The 26,095-nt window shown below is 40.4% G+C and overlaps 2 protein-coding genes across 3 annotated transcripts in view; both read left to right on the forward strand.

The window, feature by feature from the left end:
• LOC138718674 (uncharacterized) overlaps nucleotides 1–22,949 on the forward strand; it is a 62,251-nt gene extending 39,302 nt beyond the window's left edge. The window contains exon 2 of the mRNA XM_069853173.1: nucleotides 22,182–22,949. Coding sequence (XP_069709274.1) covers nucleotides 22,182–22,949 — 768 coding nt within the window. The remainder of the gene's footprint in view (nucleotides 1–22,181) is intronic.
• A 148-nt stretch (nucleotides 22,950–23,097) lies between these two features.
• Nucleotides 23,098–26,095, forward strand: part of NKAIN3 (sodium/potassium transporting ATPase interacting 3) — a 354,764-nt gene continuing 351,766 nt past the window's right edge. For both annotated transcript variants that reach the window (XM_069854196.1, XM_069854197.1), the window contains exon 1: nucleotides 23,098–23,178. In XM_069854196.1, the coding sequence (XP_069710297.1) occupies nucleotides 23,125–23,178 (54 nt within the window). In that variant the 5' untranslated portion in view covers nucleotides 23,098–23,124. The remainder of the gene's footprint in view (nucleotides 23,179–26,095) is intronic.

Genomic DNA, 26,095 nt, shown 5'->3' on the forward strand with positions numbered 1-26,095 from the left:
TCTAGTCTTTTTGAGACCGTGGAGACTTTTGGTATCCATGATATCCTACGACAAGGATTTCAACTAGACATACTGTCCAGAAGTCTCTTGCCTGGGGCTGGGTTGAGTGGGGGGTTGCAGCTTACCAAACTATTGGTCATTTTTGTTTGTTTTTGTTTTTACCACTGTGAGGCACTGAGTCAACATTTTTAGAGAACTAATTACTATAAGTCTGAGATTTTGTTCTTGAATGGTATTAGCTAGCTGAGAGCTTTCTCATTCACTTTACGAAGTTAGAATTGTTTGCTTTTTTTCCTGGCATTAATTCACATTTGTCTTTATTGAATTTCATTTGGCATTTTATTGCACACTATTGTGAAGTCCTACTGCAACTCTTCTTAGTCAACCTTCATTTTTTTGTCTGTGAATGATTTAAACTTTGTCACTTTGATACTCATGATCATTTATGAATATGCCAAATCATATAGGTTTGAGTATATGTCTCCCATGGGGACTCCACTGGTGACTCCTCTCTTCTGTACAAATTAACCATTTGCTGTACCTTTTGGTCAGCCAATTAGCTATATGAAGATGTTTCTTCTAGGAAGGCAGCTTTTCTCTCTAGGAACTTTCCAAGGGAGTCTTTAGGGATGTCTTCTGGACATCTAAACAGTTACATCCACAAGATTCAGATACCTCACTTAACTTCTTCACAGAACTGTCATAGATACGTGAAACATTACTTCCCTTCATATCTGCTCTTCTCAAATATGTCATAGTACTTACTCCCAACCATATGCAGTGAAACAGGTCCTGAGTACCAAAGCACCTCAAAGGAAAAGTGTTGAAAATAATGTAATGAAAATATCATGATACTATATACATAATGTAATGCTTTTAAACTTAAAAGAAGAAATTGTAACATTAATTTTTAACATATTTTAAAATCTTAAGAAACTCTAACATACGGTGAGTGCCTAATATTATTTAAGAATCAGAGGTAAGCTGTAAAGAAAAGAGGCTGTCACATCTACAAGTGGGAACCTCAATATGAGTCAGAGCCAGAGAAATGCTGCCTGTGGCATATCATCACCAATGTAAGACTACTTTAATATAAATATCGTATTTGGCTTCTTATCATAGAATCATTTAGGTTGGAAAAGGCCTTTAAGGTCATCAAGTCAAAGCCTTAACCTAGCACTACTTAGTCCACCACTAAACCATGTCCTGAAGGGCTGGGAACTCAATTACTTCCCTGGGCAGCCTGTTCTAATGCTTGACAACCCTTTCAGTGACCTAACGTCTCAAACCACCCAGTCTAAACCTCCTCTGGCACATTTGAGGCTATTTCTCCATGTCTTTTTGCTTGCTACTTAGGGGAAGAAACCAACACCTGCCTTGCTACAACCTCCTTTCAGGTAGTTATACAGAGCAATAAGGTCTCCCCTGAGTGTCCTTTTCTCCAGACTAAACAACCCCAGTGCCCTTAGCCACACCTCACAGGACTTGTGCTCTAGACCTTCCACTGGCTTTGTCGCCCTTTTCTGGACACGCTCCAGCATCTCAATGTCTGTCTTGCAGTGAGGAGCCCAAAACTGAACAGTACTCGAGGTGTGGCCTCACCATTGCTGAGTACAGGAGTACAGGGACAAAATAATTTCCCTAGTCCTGCTGGCCACATCATTTCTGATACAAGCCAGGATGCTTTTTTGCATTCTTGGCCAGCTGGGCACACTGCTGACTCACATTCACCTGCCTGTTGACCAATACGCCTAGGTCCTTTCCTGTCAGGCAGTTTCCAGTTATTCATCCCCAAGCCTATATTGTTGCATGGGACTGCTGTGTCAGATCCTGCACTTGGATCACTTGACCTTGTTGAAACTCATGCAATTGGCCTTGTCCCATTGTTCCAGCCTGTCCAGATCCCTTTGCAGTGCTTTTCTTTCCTCAAGCAGTGAAACACTCCTGCCCAATTTGGTATCACCTGCAGACTTAGAAAGGGTGTACTCAATCACCCCATCCAGATAATTGATAAAGAAGTTAAGCAGAAGCAGCCCCAACACCGAGCCCTTGGGAACATCACTTGTGACTGGCTGCCAATTAGATTTAACTCCATTCACCACAGTTCTTCGGGCCCAGCCAGCCAGTTTTTTACCTCATGAAGAATATACCTGTCCAAGTTGTAAGCAGCCAGTTTTTCCAGGAGAATGCTGTGGGAAATGGTGTCAAACACTTTACTGAAGTCTAGGTAGATAACAGCCACAGGCTTTCCCTCATCCACTAAGCAGATCACATTGTCATAGAAGGAGATCAAGTTAATCAAGCAGGACTTGCCTTTTCTTTTCTTCGTAATGCCTATTTCCTTTGATTCTTTTTCCCTTAGCATTTCTATTTTTGCCTGTGTATGTTGAACACTTAACTTACAAGCCATAATAAAGCATTCAGATATCCAAGTGCAAGGTCTGCAAAAGTCTGTCTGTGTTACTGTGTCTCCTTTAGCTGTCTTTGTGTACTTTTCATGCTTCTTGTTTGGGCTAGAAGCAATCTGCTCTGTGCTTTTGCAGTACTTCATGTAATGGGGTCATGGTCTTTAGCAAAGTTCCTAGGCACTACTGAAAGTTTTTCAGGGTTTATCCAGATGCCCTCTACTTCTCTTCACTGTTACAGCATTTTGTGAAGTACAGTATTACCCCTCTGACGTTCCCTGCATGCCTTCTGGAAGCACATACTGTTTGCTGACACCGAGGTAATTTTAAGTGAGAGGTTATAGCCTGCAATGCTTATTTCAGCTGTTTCATAATTGTGTTCCTTTAGCACTGGTCCTGGAGTTTTGTTGCTACCTATTATCTCGCTCTGACCAAAACCTTTTTCTATTCACACTTCAATTAGAGACAGTACTGTGGTGCAGCTGCTGTTGCGCTTCAGGGTGAGACTGTACCTGAGTTCCTGCGTACTGAAGAGTCCTATATGCCAGAGATGGACGTGAAACCTTCATCTAACTTTTCTCCTGTGGCCTTGCCTTGTGTTCTTCATTATACCTTCATTGCCTATTAGACTTACAGACAATCTGATCAGCTTCCTCTTCCTTGTGTATTTTAACAAGATTTATTATTAGTTTTAAAACTTCTTTCTCATTTTTATTGGTCCACCTTAGAGAATTTTTACATTTAACCCACCAATGTTTATTTTTTTGTTTTCCTTGTTTGGAAGTAATGTCAACTCTTTTAAAGAAAGCCATCTTAATCTAACAGGCTTCCTTGGCCAAATGTTTAACCCTACTAGTCTTTCCTGGATATTTGAGGGGCCAGAGGAAGAGGGAGAAAGGTTTTAGTAGATGCTGAAGGGGCTTTATCTCTTCGTATTTCAAGACTGCAGAATTGATTTTATGGCATCATTAAGCAAGATTTTAAATACAGATTCTTATCAAAGAGGGAAAAAATAATACTGGACTTTTTGAGCATGTATTGTTCTTTTAGCCCTCATCCCCTTGAGTGCCATTTAAAGTTTTCCATTTAGGATCCAGTGTAGAAAATCCCCAGAACCTCTCCTGCATAGGAAAGGAAAAGACAAACAGACTCTTTCAGACAGCCAGGGCAATATCTTGTTTTGTCTGTAGTGGCTCTGTCCTGTGGCATTGTCTTTGAGCTGCTTCCTCAGTTTTGCAGTGAAGACAGAATCCACGATGCAAATGTGCAGTTACTTAGGGGCCTACTTCACACCTGAACACTGGCCAAAAGAGATGAAAGCCAATTTCTCTTTCTAGACACTGCTCAAAATGTCTATCTGGTTTGCTGGAAGCAACTTGGCAATGAGCATTTGCTATTTTACCTCAGGTGCAAACACACTGGGAGAGGGATTTATTTTTACTGTGTGTGTGTACAGCAGCTAGTATAGTAGAGTCCTGATTTATGGCTGAATACATAGGTACCCTTGTAGGCTAAATAATGATACAATTTTTTTTTGTAGCAGGAACTATGGCAGGGGGCATTCACAACTGCCTGTATAATTTCCCCCACTTGTAACTATGTTTCGCTACAAAGAACCGCGAGATTGAAGGTTTCTTTACAAGTTAAGGATAATAAGTGAGAGAGAGCACTCTATACCCTCTCATCACAGCTGTTTTGCCACTGGCTGTAACATTTTTCTCCCTCTCCCATTTCTCTTCAGTCATCTTTCAATTCACCTTGAAAGGCACAAAGGATTAGGGATGGCAATAATAACTCTTTAAATTGGCAGTGGTGATACTAATAAACTAGCACTGTTATAGCTCAGTGCTGCTGCCAGCAACAAAAATCCATATTCTGGTCTCCTGAAGTATTCTACATTCCCACAACATTCCCACCACACCAAAGTATAGCCTGATTCGATTGTTCGTCTCTGCACCTGCTTATTTTCCTGATAGGTAGCAGGGGACAGGAGTGAGAAATGATCCTCCTTACTATTTGAGAACAGAGTCCCCCATCAACAGAATTTTTTGCTCATTAAATACAGATACATTTACCTAAATGGGAAGAATTTTCTCATCAGTTGCCAGTTTCAGAGCCCATATGTAATGAAGGTCTACCATCAAACGTGGAACGATAACTATCATACTGTTACTGCAGCTTGTCATGATTTTCATTACTCCCATAATCTACAGAAGGATTTTGTTACCTGCCCAAGAGAAAACAGCAAGTCGTTACTCAGGATGCTGCATGTGCAAAAGGGAGAGGAAATTGAATAAATAACTGGCTTTTAAGGATGCTTTTGAAAGCAGGAAAATGAAGAATTGAGAATGTTGTATGGAAAACTAATTTTCCTGAAAAGAAAATAATGATTTCTAGGGGGTCAGAGAAGATAAGAAATATTTATGCAAGATTAAATTTTAATCTGCCAATAATCTATATAAGCATGCTTTTATATGGACCATGCAAAAGTGTTTTTAATTTTTTTAATCTGTGTGACTTAGTTCATTGCATTAACATAATAAATATAGACTTGTTTTCCTACAGCATATAAAGGAACTGCTTATTTTTGTCAGGAAATATTTTTTTTTCTCAGTACTGGCTGAGTTTGTGCTGGAATGTGGCTTGGCAGATTTGAACAGCTGAGAGTGTAAGAATTCCCCTATGTTTGTCCATACAAGTCTTGACAACTTTTAATTAAATGTGTTTGTGTATCAGATCTCATAATGGCCCTCTGATACGATTGGGGCCCCTTGGTACTATGGTAATAAACTCAGGAATATTTGACAGGGTTTAAATGGTTTCAGGAGATACAATATAACAACTGCTAGAGCACACCATGGCCTGTCCCCTGCCATACCCAGGCTCAGTGTTTCTAGGCTTGAAAATTGTTGTTCCTTTTCTGTCTTCTCAAGCCCAGGACGCAGCTGTTGGTATTTCTACTGACTCCCAATGCAACTTGTGAAAAAACATAGGGTGCAGCAATGTGGGCCAGTTAAGACAAACATCTAGGAAATGATGTACCCATTAAGGCAGAGGGTTTGCCTGCCTTTTCCTGGCAGAATTGGGTGGATGGGGAGCTCCAGAGCCTGTTTCACAGAAAGCATCCCTCAGCTGCCCTTGTACACCAAATTGTGATCAATTCGGGATGCTCCTAGAGTGCCGATGGTTCTGCAAGAGGAGACTGTTGACGGTAGTCATGCTACTGTTATAAATCAAAACCAACCAATTTATCGTCTTCTGCTGACGAGGAAATTGAGCACTGCTTGCAGATACTGCAGTATCTGTAGTTTTTTAAATTAAAAATGAAACTCCAGGTACAGCTTGAACAAGGTGGAGATTCAAGTCTGGCTGTGGACCAGCTATTTGACTCTCCATGAACAGGAAAATAAAATAACAATTTAATGCAGTTTTTACGCTTGGGATTTTATCTTGCACAATTTACGTGGGAAGCAACTCCTTTCAAAATAGAGCAGTCACTAATAGATATCCTCAGTGTTGCAATCCTATGGCTCCAGGCTTACATGCAGTTTTGTTTCCAGGTGTAGTGGTCAGAGACAAACCATTATGAATACAGATACCGATAGTAACTGTGCTGGGGAAGCACTATAAAGAACAGAAATGCAAGACTAAACAAACTTATTTATGCTTAAGAAGAGGGAGTAGTACCAAGCTTGTTGAAAAATGTCAGGTAGAGGGTTCTTGCAGGTAAATTCAAAGCTATATGAGATATAAAAATTCCTTTTTAAATTTAAATACACCATTTGCTTTGCTATAAAACCTGATACTATCATTGTCATTCACCATTATTCAAGGCTGTCTCTAAAACAGGACAAGAATCATACCAAGCTATAAGGGACCAAAACGATGAGCACTTCAGAGGCTTGAGAGTACGTATGTTAGGGGTAAAGATGGAGATATTTGAAAACAGATAATGTGAATTCATTTAATCATTAAAAGCAGAAACACAGTATTAGAAATTACAGTATTGGTGCAACTTACAGCCCTTCCTTGCTCCTGTTTGTCTGTTTTGTGTTATCATTCACTATATTATTATATTACTACAAGATATTTCTGGTTATAGCTTTTTTTATCTTAAGGAGAGAAGTAGAGAGATGGAGTAGCTATAGAACTAACATAGGGCACTTTGAAATCAGATTGAGTTTTCTGGAATATCTTCCTTTCTCATATGATATTCTACTGTATTGGGAAGTAGCTTTAAGAGACGTAAACCATCTGTTAGGTTGGGTTTATTTTTAATTTCCAAATTAATTCCTAGAAAATGCTTGTATGTATGTTACAATGTAGCTGTTGTCTGGTTTTTAGCTAGTCAATGTTCAGGTCTAAAGCTTGGTGTAATTTATCATCCTTGCATTGAAACCTAGTTGAGTCACTTCCTTCCCAAAATTCTTCATTCTTCTCTGTGTGCCTTCTGTTGCATATTGCCTTTTTTTTTTTAAAATCAGTCTCCTGTTTCTTGTTGCAGCATTACCTTCTACCTCTTTCAGGCATACATGTTTGGTCGGACATTTTTTTCTATGAATTATTCCTGCCTTGCTTTTCTTGACTGTCATCTTCCTTCATCCATCTGCACCATATCTGATCTTTCACAGGGACCTAAGCGACTTAGATTATTTAGAGATAGAAAGATCTCATTTAGTTTATAGTTAAACTTCCTCAGCTAAGGTCCCTCTCACAAAAGCAATTTTATATAAATGAATAATAATACATCATTATTGATCCACAAATAAAAGTACAGAGATAAACTTGATGACCAATAGGTCTTTTCTATATCTAACTTTTATTAACGACCTCTAAAAAATGCACTGCGCCTTAAGTCTTAATGCTTAATCATGCTAGTATCACTACACAGAAAACGTGTATGTTCCATCTGGAGTATTACAGAATTCAAGAGAAAGACTAAACAAATTCTACATTTAATTCAGTCTTTTCTTGAGAACAATAAAGTAAATTAAAATCAATGATTGATTGTCTTTGAGAACATTATCATCAGGGCTGAATATATAAACAATGCACCAAATGAAAAGCTATTTAATCACATTCTTTCCTCTGTGTGTCTCAGGCAGTCTATTGTGAGACAATAAATGCCATTTATTTTATTCAAGAGAGGAAAAGAAATGCATTTATTCAGTTTGACTCACTCTCCCATTTTAGAAATGCCTGATTTTCTTTGAAGTTTATTTATCTAAGAAAATGTATAAAAATATTTTAAAATGTTTAAAACCACTTAGTATTGTATATAACTTCTACGAGTATCTTAAGAAGACTTAGTGCAGGGCATCTGTCTTCATTCAATAAAGCATACAGAGTCCCAGGGAGTTTGAAATACTCTTCCTCAGTGCCCAAGAGTGGAGAGCTAGTTAGTCCTTCCACAAGATGCTTTGGCCTGTTTTGTGTTCTTTTCAGTTGCATTACAGATTTCATTTGACTGTTATTTTAAAATGGTCTTTGCCTTATATTGTCATATGTTAGTGCCTTTACATTCACTGTGTCAAGCCCCTCTGGCCCTCAAGGCCTTTTTTGACAAACTGTGCTCAGCTTGCATAATTTTATGTGTCTGTACAAGGCTATTGCTAATGCATAACTGAGGAGTCCATGGGAATTACTAGTATGAAATGCTATTTCATGGGTGGATTTTAGGAAATTTAATATATTGATTTTTTCATGTGCATTTCATTCAAATAAAAATGATAACTGCATTACAAAAATGCACAGAAGAGACATGATTGATTGTTCTGAAATAAACTCATTTGAAAATGAAGGAATAGATTTCACAGTGGTAAACGTGTTTGTGTGGATTTTAACTTGTTGATTTAGGAAAAGCACTTTTAACCAAGCAAGCATTTGCTGTTCTGCAGACCTGAGTTTTTCTCCTCAGCCAACTAGTACTGAATCGGTTATAAAGTTTGGTAGTAGGATGTATCTGTTAGGATTCCATTTATTTTCTTTAATTTCTAGGAATGGAGAGGTAATCAAATGTGAAAGTGATTATATGGGATCATATAGGAAAGAGAATCTAAGAGCTTAAAAGGAGTTCACAAAGCTGGTAACATCTGATCATTCATCTTTATTGTCCCTCCCGACATAAACAAAGAGGATGTGGATCACTGAAATTTATATTTTGTGCTGTTTGTGCATTTGGGATTTCAGTGGTTGTTAACTGACCAGATACCTCTTTCCCCCCTTAAATCACATTGCCTCGTCTGTGTGAGGAAGCAGTAGAAGCCTTCCCTGCTTTGGCAGCAAGAAGGTATGGAGACCAAACTCCTGACATCTCCTGAAGTATGTACAGCTGAGAATTTCCGACCCCCTGCCTTATATAAATATGGACTATTTAAGAAGAAGGAGAACTGACTGATGAGTGTTCTGGCACAAAGTGACTTGAAAGAGCTAGAAAGCTATCTTTCAGTACACAGTGACCCTGAGGGGGAATCAGAAAAATAATGGGGAAGAGGCAATACAGACACTATGAAATCAAAGATAAAGAGTTTACGTTTGATGGCATATTTGGGCCTGCATGTAGTGAACTCTTTTTACATTTTTTGTTGCTTGATACTCTTTTTGACAGTATAAGGAGGACACTGGTGTGTTTTATGAGGGTGATCTAGACCTGCAACTGTCATTAGGGAAGCTGTAGGGCCAATCTGATTCTTTTCAGATGGACTATATTATGGCAAACAACTATATTGTGAAATAGGTTATATATAAGGAAAGAAAGGATACAAAAGGGGATGGAGTCAGCCTTTTAGACCAGTTGAAGTTTAGCGAACAGCTAGTGTTTTAGCTAGGTTTTGACTAACTGTCAAATCTTTGAGATCTGCTGGTTTTGTAGAAATTCAGTTCCTGTTTCAGAATCTTGAAACCTCTCTCACTGAGAAGCTATAGGCACACTTCTATCCTCAATAGTCCTGTTGTAAAGTGTGTTCATTTCTTTGCACTTCCTGGAAAATAGCGCAAATTTGATTTTCCAGTCTTATACGAGAAGTGAGCTCCAAGAAGGATGAGGGCTTAGAGGTCACAGCTCAGCTAGGGTCCCCCTTGTGTCACCACAGTCATTAAAATCCAATGCAAATGAGAACAGTTTAAATTATTCTCATCTGCTCTGCAGTCAAATCTGACTTCAGCTTTCTCAGGCTAGTGGCGGGAAGGCAGCAGAGAAGTGGTTGAGAATTGCTCCTCCTTTCCTCCTAACTGCTCATCATGCGGCTGACAGTACAGAGCATGCTGCCTCCTAATCCTGTGAATATAAAGCTGGGTTCCCGGTATTTCAAACATCCATAATTATGCACTTAAAATGTATTGTTTCCAGATGGTAATGCAACCAGTTATTTCAAACAATGAAAAATCCAGTGATTTAATTGTTTGTGACAGATGACTAGGAAAGCTGAAGGACTTGAAAAACATAAAAAAGAAAAAAGCTATATGAAGCCATTGGTAAATTTTAAATAGAAGTAATTTTGGTAGAAATATGGGACCATAGCCTTTCCTGCAGTTACAGATTTGAGGAAATGGAAATGTAGAAGTTCAGAATAATTTCAAACACTTCTCACATGCACAGATATGATTAAAGGTTGAATGAACAAAGGAAACTGCACATTTTTCTTTGTGAATGCAGAATTTGGTTCTAAGGCTAGAACAGTGGATGAGCAGGTTTTTTTCAGTTTCATTGTTCCCTGCAGCAGGTTGATTACAGCAAGAACACCTTGAAATTTCTATGTATTTCATGAACCCAGAATCACCATCAGCACAAGCAAACACATACAGAACACATCTCTTCATCAGTCCTTGTCAGTAAATTCTTTTGGTCAAATGTGACAGTTCAATAATATGATTTTACAAATGTAAAGAATGCTGCTTCACTGTACGGATTTGTAACATGCTGTGTCCTCGTGATCTACAGGTCACAGTATTTAGCTGTCTCAAGGATACATCCTCTTTACCATCATGCAATGGTAATTAAGACAATAAGGTCATACTGCATTATGAATTCTCACTTTTCCCTAATGCTGGTCACCTGCACAAGTGGTGAGAGCAGTTCACCAGTCTTATAGCCTTCTTCCTGTTTTCCCTTTCTGAGAGCATCAATGTGAGTAGTCTACAGGTCAGTGCACTGTCTGCGGAGTCCCTGGGTGAATCCTCACAGCCCTATGACCCTTCTGTCACCACAACAGCGTTACTCTCATCAATCAGTGGGCTTCCTACTTTGGTGGACACACATCTGACCCCATGACTGACCACGCAAGGAACCATCCATCATGTCATACCTGTAGTCTTGACTGAAAGAGCATCTGTCACATAATGGGGGTGAGGTTTTGATCATGTGAAACATAATTTAAGTTTGTGGAAAGAGGTGGAGTGATTATGTGGCTTAAATGCCTCCACAAGAAGCTATGTGGCTTGTCCTGCCCAGAGGGCCATAAGAAGTGAACTTTTCTATGCACTGTAACTTTATCAGATAGCTATCAATTGCTTTGTACATTCTAAATCACAAGTGATTTCTTATTTCCATCAAATACGTGTTTTAAGCTATCACTTAGCAAGTGTTCCAGTATACACAAACAATAAAGACAGTACATTTCTTTTACTGAAAAGTATATATTTTCTTTGTTTTCATTGTTAATGGGCATATTTGTGGAACAAGAAAAGTCATGCAGCCAAAAAGTGCACAGCTCACTCGGAGCAGAAGCAGCCTGGAGGTGTATGCGTTCTCCTATTCTTTTCTTACAGCAATTTTAAATGAGATATGAAGACTCAGGATTGTACCAACAAATAAGGGCCCCTGGGACAGTTAAGAGAGTCACAGATCAGGAATGATGTGACTACACTCCCTTTCCAGGCAGACAAATACCAGCTGCCAGGAAAGCAATGGCATAAGACATGCTAAGCCAGTTCTCTCCATTAATTGGCTACCCCAGCTTAGAGCTGCTTTGTGTCGGCAGCACAGTGCTAACCAGCTGCAGCACAAATCTGGATTTGGTCTCCACATCTCTCCACAAAAGCTGCTCTACTGATTGCACCACTATTGGCTTTTAAACTATTTACTACTCGAGACTTCATTACCAGCGAATACTACAGCCACGGTAACAGTGCGGTGTTTGATTGTCTTGTTCAAGCCTTCCAGTCTGTGTAGCTTTATCTGCGTTGGTTCTGTTAGCATAGGCAGAAATAACCTAACAAAGTCAGAATGTGATGCTTTAACATTGCAGTGCTGCAAGCCATATAGCGTTGCTGCCAAAAGGAACAGCCTTGCCCTTTCCCCTGTTCCCAAATGCTTGTTCTTGTCCCTGTGTTGCTCCCTGCCTGCTACGAGCATAACTATCTGCATCGCCAAGCAATGAACTAAAAGGGGGGAATGGGTCCACTTCAAAGTTAACTTAAAAGATAATACAGTATTGATTCATTTTAATCCAGATTAATTTGAACTGTTTTGCTGTTCAGCAACGAGGCTGTCTTTGTCAGCCTAAAGAAGAGGGCAACTGGGAAGGCAGCAGTTTGTATTTAGAAGCAGATGAAGGGCAAGGCTGCTATTCTCGCCTTACACTTTTCTTGGAGATGTGGTACAAATGTGATCCTGTTCTCAAATGCCCATAAAATGACACTATTATTCTATTCTTACTGCTCTAATCTCTCAATCCTCGCTTGAGGTCTGTTTAAAAGCATCCATTAAGGTGTTTTCCTTGGCCCTTGTAATCTGAAGTTTAACATGGAGTACGAAGCTCTATTCTTCTTGGTTTGATCATACCAATGTTCAAGAACTGAAACATGCCTATTGACAATGCATAACACAGAAAACATACTCTGCAGGAAACTGTCTTTACAGAGGAATAAATACAGTGTAAGCTCCTTTTACATATGAACAGAACATCATTTGGATGTGCAGTGATACTAGTTTCCTGGTTAACTGCTTACTTAACCAAAAAGCAATGACCACTCCCTTTTTTTTTTTTTGCTTTCTGAGATGCACCTAGTTAAAGAGACCATGGGCTTGCTGGAATATGGAAGAATGTGAATATGCAGATGTGAAAAAAAGCTGCACTATTCTACCACACAGGCTTTAGGTTCCACCACTCACTTGTTTCTTATATATTTTTAATCATTATTATTATTGTCCTTTCCTTTTGCTGACCTAAGTTTTACCTTTTCCTGATTCCCTTCCCCACCCCACCGAGAAGGTGGGGGGGGGGGGTAAGTGATCACCTGTGTGGTGTTCAGGTGCCTGCCACGTTAAACCTCAATACTATTGCAAAAGGAAGACTAGTGAGCATCGTCCCTCACCTGGAGGAGCAGAACTTGTAGAATGAAAAGATACCATCTTTTTCACAGCTGCTTCTCTTTTATTACTTTCTTAATAATTCTGCTTTTTTTCTGCCAGAAAATGGCTGATCAAACCTGGTAATGTATTTACATAAAAGCAAACATTTCATATTAAATTATATATCTGTTTCAGAATTCAATATTTACAGTAGCATTCGAGCAACAGGTGTTCCCTCATAGACAAAAAACAGTGGAGCTGCGTATGATGAGTCCCTGTGTGCCCCTAGCCTGGCTCAGATTACCTTTTGGTTCCTTACGGCTAACAAAAACCTTCACAGGCATGAAGAGTGAACCACAGGTAGGTCAAATTCATATCCAGAAGTTCACTGCAGTTTCATTATGATACTGTTAAGTTCCATGTTCCTGCTGAAAAGATGACATTTTCTGTTGAATTGTGACATTTGAAAATACAAAACTAACACATTACACTTCTGAAGTATTCGAATCAGCAAACAAGTGACAGACACAGATATTTCTGGTTTCATTGGCTCTTGCAGCAACATTATACAAATTGTTATTTGTTCCCAAGTTTTAATCCCCTTTTTTTTCCTTTACATACGTGAGCAGATAAGAAAAGCAGAAACATGAGCTGTTTAAAACAACAGCACAAAACCTTTTTTTGAAGGTTAATATTTTATGTTTACTATGGGAACATTTTTTGAGACAATAATTAAGAGCCAAAAAAGGATTGCTTAGCAGATCCCTTGAAGCTGTATATGGATATATCAAGACATATCATAAAACTTTCTTAAGGATAAATAGCAGACTGTGATACTAGACACAAAAATGCAAACATGACCCTTGTATCAGATTAGCACTTTTAAAACATTGTGTGAAAACCCAACACAAAAGGCAATCTCAGATAAACATGTAAACGTCTTAACATCCATAGCAATCACTGCATCTGTATACAACTTTGTTGACTATGGTACTGAAAAAGAACTGGGATGCCAGTTAACAATCACAGCACAGTAAATTTGTTGTGGTGCATTAGAGAATCTGGCCCAGTGTGCATCACAGTTGTTTAATTCATCTAAGGTTGGCAGGGTTTCTTTTTTACTTAAATGTATTCACACCCATGCAAGCTGTCAAATTGGAATTATACTTAGGGGCTTAGACAGAGCTGCAGCTGCAGCAGCCATGGGGACAGAGAGAGGCGGGACTTGCACCATTCCCTCTCCTGCTGCCCAGGACTAAGAAAGATCCCCCCCACTTAGCTGCTGGCCTGGTCCTGTCCTCCCTGAGCATTGATTAAACATCTGCATGACCTGGCTGTTTTTTAGACCTTACATTTCATACAATCGTAAATGACTTAGGGACACCATTTTCATTCAGCAGTGGGTAAAAATCAGGTAATGAAAAGAATATTCCTACGGCTTTAAATGACCAAGATATCATCTACTACCACAGCTCTATTCGGTCTGTTGATAAAGCAAACTCCTCATTAGTGCTGGAAAAATTATTTGCAGTAAAGCATTTATTCAGAGAATTTAGCCTTTTATTTTTTGCTTTCTTGCTATTGAAATTTATCTGCAAACAGTTGGATTTTTATGTGCTGGCCTGTTATTCAGAGTTATTCGGTGAGTTCTTTATGCAGCTGTATTAAGAGTTTATGCACTGTTCCCAAATTGCTCACTCTGGCCATTTTTCTCAAGTATGAGCCAGTCATAATTTGCTATTTGTTCAGGGGAACATTCAAATAAGTTTTCCAACGTTGCTTTCATATTCCTCCAAGCAGCTTGGAGCACTGCCTAACTTAGGACAGGATCTGTTGCCTAGAGGCATCCATGTTGTCCAGAGTTTTTGTAAAAGTAACCCTGATGACGTGATAGCTTTCTGTCTCTGACATGCCTCCTTCCCTTCTGTCCTTATACTTTTTGATGGTTTTCTATAATTCAAAGGGACTTCTTAGTATCCTATAGGATCTTGGTATTACAAGTATCTATGTGTCATCCACTTCCCTTCATTAATTTGTCAGCTCCATCTCAAAATTAAATGGCTTAATTTGTTTCTCCCAATAGCCTTGAGAAAGTTGTTCTAGAATCTCATTCCTGTGTTGGCTGGAGTTCTCCTAATTCCCAGCATAAAGTCATCAAAATACTGCCTGCTACATTAGTCTTTGAATACTGGAACTGAGGTTTTGCATTCATTAAGAACCTTTTTAAAGCAACTACAGAGCTTGATGTGGCAGTGAAAATTTCCAACAACGTATTTAGCGTTAAACACAGTGCTATAACTTTCAGAAATGTCAAATGAACGCAAAACTGTATTTCTACACTGTCTGTATTGAAATAATTAACTAGTATCCAACTTCTCAGATAGTATTGATCATCCAAGCTGAAAATTCATCAGTACTACCTTCTTGATCAGCTTATAGTATGCATGATTATGTTTGACAGTCAGAGTGTGTACTATCAGATCCTGGAACTCATTCAGCTTCCTTTCAGCTAGTATATTACTGTTGCCCTTACATGCTTAACAGCTCTATTCTATTGTGGAGAAGATAGATTTTTCTTTATGTAACGTAACTTTCCTGTGTAATCACCTGACTACTTGAATTGGTCTTATAAAACTAACAAATATTAGCAAACATAATAAAATCATCGTACTTGGTAAAATGTATTGCCAGTATGTATGGATGTTGACAGGTGTGCTAACCCACTGGCAATTCAAAGTCTATAACAGAATTAATAGGTTACAGAATTATATCTACCATGTGGAGGAAATTGATAGAGAAAATCAAGGAGGAGTGTATTTACCTCCCTATGTGTGGATTGTTACCATACAAACTCATAAACTCTGAACTCTCTGGGATGAATTGTTAAAATATCTAAAAACATAGGCTGGTCTCAGACAAACAGGGAATCCGGGTTCATTTTGAAGGTCAGGGGGATACTCAAATTGTAGACTTTAGGTTATTACAAGCATCATATTTCAATGCAATTTAAAGAACCAAGGTTAGGAGCCTGTGTTCCCCACATTGGAAGCCGTGGAAATCTTGATAGGAAAAGGTCTCTTTAACTGTTTAATGGACTGGAGCAGAGAATGCCTCTCACCTTCCTCATTTTCTCCGGCTCCTAGAGAAGGATCATTTCAATGTTATCAAGGTCTACTTGTCTTGCAGGTAACCCAGTAGGTATAACACAGGAGACCTTGTCTGTGAATTCCATGTAAGTACATATATGACAGTGGAATTCTCTCATTTTATTATTAAGTCAGATATTCAGAGGCTAAATTATGTTCCAATGAGCTCAGTTACTGAAATTGAAAGCTGAAAATATATTTATTTCAGAGTGACACATAATTATATACTTCTAGTTTGCCCTGTCTATTTTAAATTACTTTATGCAAATCTCATTTTCAAGGATTATGTATAGAGCAAAATTAGATGAGCCCTTAAATAGCTAATATAATATAATTGTGGAATTATTGTGTGTGTGCATAGCGTGCACATAAGATCTAGATGTTAATTAGTAAATCAGGTTCATTTAACAAACAGAAATTTGTTCTGATGAAAAAAATGAAAGGAGAGACAATTACTTCCTGTAAAGTTATTGTTTGTATTATAAGCTCACTGAAAGGAAAAAATTAACATGTCAAAAAATACTTCTATAAAAAAAAGAAAACACCAATTAAGTCATATAAGTATGAAATAATTCCTCCCAGAATCTAGTCTGATGGCTTGGTACGAAAAGACATGAGATGTTTATTGTGTATGGATTGTGTAATGGTAAAGGAGCTTTACGCACTCAAATCATCCAGCTGTGCATATCCCTGCATTTCACCTGAAAGTAATGGAGTTACTATAGTTTGCATCAGACACAGACCCAGTTCCTCAACCCTTCTTTTCAGTGATGTAGCTGGCTCTAAAGGGTTAAAAATTCAGTCAGACAGTGTACAGTTTCCCTGAATCAAAACCTCCCTAGTGCATCTCCTTAAGTGGATGCTGTTCATAGGCTTTATCCAAACGGCAACCTTGCACACTGTGGAAAAAGAAAACTTGAGTTAAAATATTTCAGCTTTGTAGACATCACAAAAGAATGGTTTTTTAAACTACAAATATAATAACTGTAATTTGGGTCAATTTTGTTATTTGGCATCGAGTGAAAAAGTCAGTTTTGCCTTTCTTATGAAAAGCTGACATTTAATGCTTGAAAATAGCTGGAAAATGATTGTGAATTACTCAGAGAAAAATATTGCCTCTACTAAACCTGACAACAGAAACTTTAAAACAATTGTGTGGAACAACCTGTCATCTCAGCCTACAAGCCTTATTCAGGCCTTAGCAATCTGTTCATTGCTTCCCAAACTTCCATTCATTCCAGTGGGTGTTCTGAAAGTATCCAGAACAGGAGGTGCTGACTACATTTCCTGCTGTGGCGAAACCTGCATTGTGACCTGTGATGTTTTATCACTGATCCCAGATCCCAAAATCTCGTACACCAGGTCACAAAAGCTGAGCAGAGTATGAGTGCAGCAAGTGGCATAAGAATATTTCAGATCATTCTAGTATTTAAAACTCGAAGCATCTTTGGTTGTAAGATGGCTGGTGTCAGTGCCATCTTTCAAAAACCTAATGTAAGAGCCTCAGCAAACAAAAGACAACAATCCATTCCATACCATATTTCAGATTATATAAATTCAGCTCTGCATTTTGTAGGGCTTTCTACGTAAACATACACAGTGAGAGAGCTGAAACATTTTTAAATGATGAATGGCTCATTTAAAATTTCATTGTACATCTGCAGTTGGACACTTCATAAGTTGTTCATGGTTTCAGTGGGAAAAATTGAATGTTCTCCTTTGTGCTGCTTCTTGTCAGGGAAATGTCAGTAAAAACACTCTCAATGCATTTGTGTCCATCTAAAGAAATGCTTCACCAAAATGTATCTATTATTACCAAGAAATGCTCTAAGGACACAAAAAAACTTTGGTTTCTTGTGTATACAACTTTTATTCATCTTTCAATGGTTGTTTACAAGCAGCTTTGCTGTAAACTCCGTCCGTGTAAACTACACTGTATCTTCACTCAAGATTTTACTTGTTAAAATTGAGGATTGTAGAAACGTTTGTTTACACTGAATGGCTATATTGCTATGGTAGCATGCATTATACAAAAAGAGGTAAAGACAGAAATCTCAAACCCAAAGCTTAGCTGGAATCCACTGCTGACAAACAAGAATGAGTTATAGGGAGTCAGTCTGCATACTTAAAGCATTCATGTTTTCAAAACTGCATTCTTATTGTCAGGACCCCGAGGGTACCACCACCCCTGTCTGGCCCTGCTTACCCACCCAGAGCTCCCCCCACCCTGCTCATGGCCCAGGACCCCATTTCAGCCCTCCAGGGGCCATCAGTCCCTGCCCCAGCAATGCCCCAGCAGAGCTGGTCTCAAGCTCCCCATGGCACTGTCCTAGCTGGCTATGAGCTTCACCCATGGGCTGATGCCCTGTTCTGGCATTGACCTGCCTCTGTGCCCATGGACCTGCCCAGCCACTGAAGGGCTGTGCCTGACCCTGGTTCCCCACATTGGGCCTGATGATTTAAAACACTATTTGTAAAATAAAATCATAATTCACAATGAACATCTATCTCCATTCTGTAAAGTACTTACTTACATTTTAATGAAGAATACAGTTTCCTAGCAGCAGGTGTTAACATAGAAATGAAAAATTAGATCACTATATGTGTATCTGCCTTCAGAAGGATAAAGTGAAAACAGGATTACTAAAAATACTGATAATATCTTGAAACCCTCATTTGTCTTTAAAGGTATATTAAATTTCATAGGGTTTCTAGTTTGCTTGAGGTATTTCAAGACTGCTTGGGGAATACACAGTGGAATGTTTTTCTAAGCTATTACAACTGTATATCTGCCTAACATGTGACCTGTTGATGGTGTATTTTGATCCCTTGTATCTTCTTTTACTCTGGGAATGCTTAAAAAGTAATTAAAAATCTTCTGATTCCCTATCTTTCTGCACTGAATGCCAAAAGTAAACGTGAAATCTGAGGCCATGGGAATCTGTTCTTAAGCTCTGATTCTGCAGACCCTGAATGTACTTACCTAATCTCTGCACAATATCTAGGGGTACTCTCAGTGTTTGAAAAGAAGTAAATACACAAATCTTTCAGGATTAGGGTTATCCTCTGACACTTACTCATTTTTATCAGTAATTTCCTCTGAATAATATTCATGATCAAAGATGGCAAGGTCAGGCTATGAAGGGTTTCTGCTATAATTTGTTATTATTACTGCAGTCCAACTGGCACAGTTAACAAAACACACCTCCTTAAGCCCAGTGACCAATGAATGATGCAGGCTGAGAAGAAACTCAGCACAGGCAGACAATAGCTTATAAGATGAATGGTGTACACAGTTAAAATGTTACTCAGTCAAATATTATGAATGTCATTTTGTCCTCTTGAGCTCATTCACTGATGGTTTCAGTTCTTAAAAATTAAAGTGTTTATGTATTTGATTCTGAAGAATATAACCCCCCCAAGGAATGAACCTATAGGAAATAGAAAGTCTATTATATAGCTGTAATATGTTTTACAGATATTTCTAATGCTATTTTTCTAAAACAACTTTGGTTTTCTGCTTTGAATGAAATGAGATGAAAACTGAAGACTCTGAAGGCCTACAATTACGGCTTTAGCATAAGGAATCATAAACTTATGTCACAGTATGGCCACATCTACATGAACATATCACAAAACTTTGGAGTACATGCTTTGTTTTCAAGATCACTAAATTTGCATCCATGCAGCATATCTTGTTAGGCATTAAGATAGTGCACAGGGCTTTTTACTGCTTACACCAGTTTTTTACCTACTTGGCATGCACAGTGCTATATGAGGGCTTGTCTTCATTATGAAGCTGGAAAAGAGTTTCTACGGTTATTTGACTATCAGCTCGAGTAAAGAAATCTAAAAAATACAGTCGTTCTTCTTTGATTTGTACATTATATTACCCTTCTATTGCATTTTCTGATATGTTCTAGAAATACTATTACCTTCTTGTAACCATACTACATTTTCAACCTCCTCCTGACCCGGGTTCTCTCTTCTGTATCTCTATGCCCAGTGCTTTCAGCTGTATGGCAATTGCATCCTAATAGCTTAGTTCCTTGTGCTCTTCATGTTCTACAGCATTCTCTTGTTAATTAACATTTTTTCACCGTTTCTCTGACCAAGTAACAGTTTTTTTTTCTCTGACCAAGTAACCTTACAAATAGTAAGGTTTGTGGAACCTTACACTCAGGAATGAATCTGCTTTGCACAACTGTACTCTTCATTTTGGGATCTGTTTTGGCTTGCTAGAGGACAGAAATTGCAAAATACTCAGGAACATGAGAAAGCAGACAGCAAAATGTTAGTGATTCATACAGCTCTGTACAACTTTTCTCAGTGAAGAAGTGAAGATTGGAATTTCCATAATTTCTAAGGATAGGCACAAGTGGTTCGGAAAAAAGGTGAGGTTTTTTTCTTTTTATATGTTAATTCTGAGACTTACTTTTCTATGCCCTGAAATTTATCAGCTCTGGAATTCAAGTTCAGTAAAACACAGATTAGAAATTGTGAAGATGGGCTAGTTAACTGTCTATACAGCAATAACCACTACCAACTCTTTTTTCCATTTGTTTGGTATTTTTAAGCATTTTTCTTACTGTCTGGAAGACAGCTTGAACACTGCTTGTTTCTGAAACAACAATACCCACTTTGTTCTGCAGGCTGCTAAAACAATAGCTTGGGCAGGTGAAGAGTAACTTGCGTTTGTTATCTAGGTCTTCAGATGGTTCTGCCTTAACAATATGGGTTAATGTCAGCAACTATCCTAGCACTGAAAGGTATTGGTTTTCTTGTAAGAAGGAAAGGTAAGAATTTAGCTGCATCTCAGAAGAGCACCACCCCTGGGAAGAAATAAGAGGAGGAAGAGTTATGGAACTCACCCCACTGATATACAAGCAGGGACTGAATACGGTCAGTACAAGTAAAATGTCTTCAGCACTAGCGCTTGCTATTTCATTTATCTGGTTCCTTACCCACTCTGCAATTCCTAATCTCTGTATTATTTGGTTTAACTAAAAAGACCTTGTAGAGTAGTAAATACTTCAGTGAAATCCAGAGAGATGATGCCTGGTCTAAGCTCCCTGTAGAAAAAAAAACAATTATCCATAAAATTTACCAGTTCAAGCTGGCACAATGAATTTTTGGCAACTATGGCCTTTTCAATTGACTTCCATATCTTCAGGTATTCACTCTTCAAAATATATATGTTCTCAGAACATGTAACTTTAGTATAATTTAGCCCCACGTAGAATTTAACCTTAAAAGCCATACATATAAATTTCAGACCGTTTTATTGAAGTTTTGTATATTGTGCAACACAGCTTATATTTTGCTCTCCTTACATACATACCTGGTCAGATACATATCCTGGATGAGCAGAATCTGGTTCTTACTTGTTTTTCTTTTGTTCCTTTGGTTTGGTATATCACACAGAACCACTAGGCTGGAAAAGACCCACAGGATCATCAAGTCCAACCACATGAAACTATCTTAATGTTTTCCTAATTTAAAAGGAAAGTGACAGGAAAAAAAAGCAGCTTTCCAAATCTGACACAATACTGTTTTGCTGTTGCTTTGTAATTTGACTACTGTTACTTCAATTTGATGCATAAATTAAAAGTTGTATGATGTTTGGGGATACAATATGGTTTATTTCATAGAAACATTGATCAGATACTTCACTGAAATGCCTCACAGGAGGTAGTTTGTTTTCTCAGGGCAGGCTTCAGTGTTCTTTGGCAGAAGTCTGCGTATCGCAGAACAGCAGCTGGTAACAGGCTGTAGGATAGCACTGTTTGGTGAGCAGAACATAGAATCATAGAATCACAGAATCACCAGGTTGGAAGAGAGACCCACCAGATCATCGAGTCCAACCATTCCTATCAAACACTAAACCATGCCCCTTAGCACCTCGTCCACCCGTGCCTTAAACACCTCCAGGGAAGGTGACTCAACCACCTCCCTGGGCAGCCTGTTTCTGTGCCCAATGACCCTTTTTGTGAAAATTTTTTCCTAATGTTCAGCCTAAACCTCCCCTGGCGGAGCTTGAGGCCATTCCCTCTTGTCCTGTCCCCTGTCACTTGGGAGAAGAGGCCAGCACCCTCCCCTCCACAACCTCCTTTCAGGTAGTTGTAGAGAGCAATGAGGTCTCCCCTCAGCCTCCTCTTGTCCCGGCTAAACGTGACACTTTTGCTTTAATTCCTGTAAAAAAATAGTCTAATTTAACCACACTTTGTTGGAAGGGAGGGGGAAGAGGTAGCCGACGCTTCATCCGTGCATAAACATATTTTTAAGAGACATCGCGCGAATTAGTACCTATTTTTTCTCTCTAAAACAAGGCTTGTCTAGGACCCAAGTGCGTACATAGATGCGGGGACCTCCGCTGCTCTCTTCTCTCCACGGAGAGTCTCCCGGAGAGCGGCGACTGTTCATCTGCCTCCTCGCCCGCAGAACAAAGCTTCGCAGCCCTCGGAGCCCATTTCCCTCAGCCGGGCGCGATTCCAGCCGGGCCGAGCCCCCTCCCCAGAGCGCCCTTTCCCCGCTCTCCCCCTCGAGGGGTGGCAGGAGCCACCTGGCGCTGCCGGGACAGCAGGGAGGTCCCAGGGAGGGACCCCCCCTCCTCCAGCACGAGCCGTCAGCCCCGGGGGAGGGGACCAAACCCCAGCAGCCGCGGGCGGAGGCAGCTCCCCCTGCTCCGCGCAGGGGGCAGACGGAGGGCGAGGGGGGCGCCCCGAGGAACCAGACCCCACCCCGCTCCCCAGCCCGCCTCGGCAGCCCAACTCCGTTCAACTTTCCCCGGGGCGCTGCAACAAGCGGCTCACGCAGCCCCGCTGCCCTCCCAGCGAGTCCCCCCGCGAGCACCGCCCGCCCCCGCCAGCCTCCGCGTCCCCGGGCACCCCCCTTCCCCTCCCTCCCTCTGTCACGGAGCCCGCAGAGACCCCGCCGCCGCTCCCGTTCCGCTCCTCTACGCGCCTAACCCCCCCCCCGCCTCCAGCCGCCTTCGCACCCAGCGCTTCCCCCTCGCTACACGCCCCCCGCCCCGCCCCGGCCCGCACACGCCCCCCCAAAGCCGGAGCGGCTCCGCGCCGGGCAGAACCCCCACCAGCGCCGTGTTGACCTTCCTGAGGAGAAACCGCCCCCCTGCTCGCCCCCCCCCCCCCCCCGCCCAAGGGAGAGGGGCGGCACAGGCGCGGCCCCGTCCGGATGCGGTGAGACCCCCCGCTCCGCCTGCGGGGCCGCCTCGGCGCGGCGGGGAAGGAGCGGAGGGGCGGCGGCGCGGCCGGCTGCCACCATGGGCTGCTGCACGGGGCGCTGCACGCTCATCTTCCTCTGCTCGCTGCAGCTGGTGAGTGGCCCGGGGCGCGCCCGGAGGACGGAGACGGAGGGACGGAGGGAGGGAGGGAGGATGCTCGCCGGCCCCTAACGGGGCACCGAGCGCCGCCGCCCCCGCCGCCCGCCCGCCCGCTCCTCGCCCCCGGCGCCCGCGCCTTAAGTTTTGCGGGAGGAGCGCAGGGAGCGCTCCCGGCTCGGGGCACGGAGGCTCCCCGGGCTGCGGGCACCCCCGGGGCGGCGAGGGGTGCGGGGAAAAACTCGCCGTCGCCGCCCCACTCTTCTTCCTTAAGCGAAATCTGCCGACCCTCTCCTGTGACTTTTCCTGGGATTCCTTGCCTCTAGTTAAATACTCCTCGCTGTGCGATGGAAACGGCGGCGGAACGGTGCATCCCCTGCTCTTTGTTTACTGAAGTTGGTGCGTTTGTTTCTGAGGAAAGAGCTGTTGAGACAAAACGCTGCCAAACAATAATAATTCTTCCTCTGGCTCATTAGCTGAATGATAAAATAATGCTCTTCTTCTAACAGTGTTCCCATGTCCCATGAGTATTTTAAAAGATTTTTCTCTTTTCTAGTGACTCAGAGTCATCATTTTGCCTCATGATCTTTCTTAAGCTGAGCGCTGTGCCTTGTGTGCGTCTCTAAAGGAGGAAAGTGGGATGCGTTTATTGTCGTGGGTTTTTCTTCCAGTCCTTTGCTAATCTTTCTCATTTTCTGTTACAGCAGTTTGAAATCGCATCTGTTTCAGGGGTAATACACTTAAATGCAATACGTAGGATTACTCCGTTTGAAGATCCTCCTTCATTTCCAGGGCTGTATGCCAGATTGGCAGCCTGTGTAAACTGGTGTGCGCCCATTGTTCCCAGTGTGAGCCTGGACCTTATTCAGATGTGCTTTAGCGTGATGGTGCTAAGTGTGGTTAAGTACTTCAGTGGCACAACCTTGCCAAAAAGCAGAGAACACATGCGATTTGTACTTTAATGTGAAAGAAGCTTTGTTTATACATTTCTGGCATCTTTTTTTTTCTTGTTTTGCATCGATTTTGCAGATACTATCCTATCAACTGCAGCAGGATCACCCCGATTTACTTCAGTTCATGTGGGAGGGGAAACAAACCCGTTTTCTTCAAATGTATTTCTCTGCCAGTTATGAAGGTTATAATAACTGTATTTACTATGCTGTAGAATTACTTGGAGGCTGTAAAAATTGAAGTAAAGTGTGAATAGCCACTGTAATCTGAAGAGAATGCGTATAAAGTGTTTCAGAAAAAGATTTGTATTGTATAAAAAGCCTATCAGAAGATAAAACAACTTTCAAAAAGGACTTAATGTGTAGTTTTCTCTATTGTACTTACCTGTTTTATAATAATGTTCTACTGTCATATCTACATCTTTCAGGTACCAATAAATGTCTATGTGGCATTTTAATTTATTTTCATTTAAAAATAAAAGTCATATTTTAGATCCAAGAAGTAACCTAGTAGACATGAACGTAGAGTCAGGTACTTTTCATGATCTCGGTGGTGGTTGTGTTCAGTTTTATGTCTGCAGAAGTGGTCACCACAGGCAGTTTTAGATCTTTTTCAGGCATCTCAGAGGTCATCAGTATAAAGCCTGCACAACAAAACTGCATCCCTGGACATTACTATCATTAACTGAGATTTATTTTACTTTGCATTTGTTTATGGAAGGGTTAAAGAGGTGTTGCTGACAGTGGTCTATGTTTAGGTTAAATGTTAGAAAACACAAACCATTTGTAGTACTAATTTGTAGCATGTCAGAAATGCAGGTGATTTATAGGATTTGAGGAAAAACTTTGGAAAAGGAGACAGATGGGCACATATTTTAAAGAAGAAGGTTGATCACCTTAGTAATTTTCTGGTCATGTCAGAGGAGGGCCTGCGAACAGTTGAGGCTTAACCTTAGGATTGACCTTTAGATATCACCTGAGAAAGGTATCCTATAAAAGACACTTGGCAACAGCTTTTATAGCATACATGTGCTGTGTAGATTCTCTTTGGTGTAAGACACTGTGAAGGCCAAATCCCTGGAAAGGTGTTCCTACCTAGGATTTGGTTCTTGTTCTAAAGAAAGATGCAGTGTTTAGTGGCCTGAAAGCACAGTTTTTTGATTCCTTAAAACTGTCATCTTCTCTAACTTTTGCCTAGTCTGCATGTTTATAAGATGCTGGGATAAATAATAACAAAGTGAAAAGAAACGCAGTTATTGCATGACAGTTGATAAAATACCCTTTCTGTAATGATAATGCATTAAATGTAATAACTTCAAGGAGATTTGTTTGTAATTTTCAGTGCTGTTTGTCAGTTGGAATATTTTGACATAAAAATGGCAATTATACCAGTTTTCAGTCATATTTTGATCCATAAAAATGTTTATTTCTGTGTGACAGCTTTTACATTTCATAATAAACACATTTTAATGTTGAAATCAGTAATCCCAAGGACAGTTTGTAGTTAGTCTTCTATCATTTAATGATAACCTTGTTCTTAAATGTTAATCCATGTCATTACGTGTAATACAGGATTCTGGAAATAATCCCTGGGATGTGGGGCTAGGTGCGACCAGTTCAGGAAAAGCTGTTAGCTGCATGGTTTCCTTGAACCTCTGCTGGTAGATTCTGCCTCTGAGAGCCAAGAGGATTTTGCATCATGAGAACAATATTGTGCCACCCCCCACAAAAACCCCCCTGTGATCTTTCACTATTTTGCTCTTGCTGACTGAAGCATTGTCATACACCATTTCCAAAGCTGTCGAGCTAAGAACTCAGAAGTGTGTGAGTATCTTTTTCTGCATTAATCTGTCATTAAGACTGTAAGGAACTACGTGTACTTCAGGAAAATATATCGTAAGGATATATGAATCCTTCAGATTACAGCTATAATTCTTAGTGGTGCCACTGGACGTCTTGGGTGT

This window comes from Phaenicophaeus curvirostris, chromosome 3, assembly GCF_032191515.1.
Source record: "Phaenicophaeus curvirostris isolate KB17595 chromosome 3, BPBGC_Pcur_1.0, whole genome shotgun sequence".
Taxonomy (NCBI): Eukaryota; Metazoa; Chordata; class Aves; order Cuculiformes; family Cuculidae; genus Phaenicophaeus; species Phaenicophaeus curvirostris.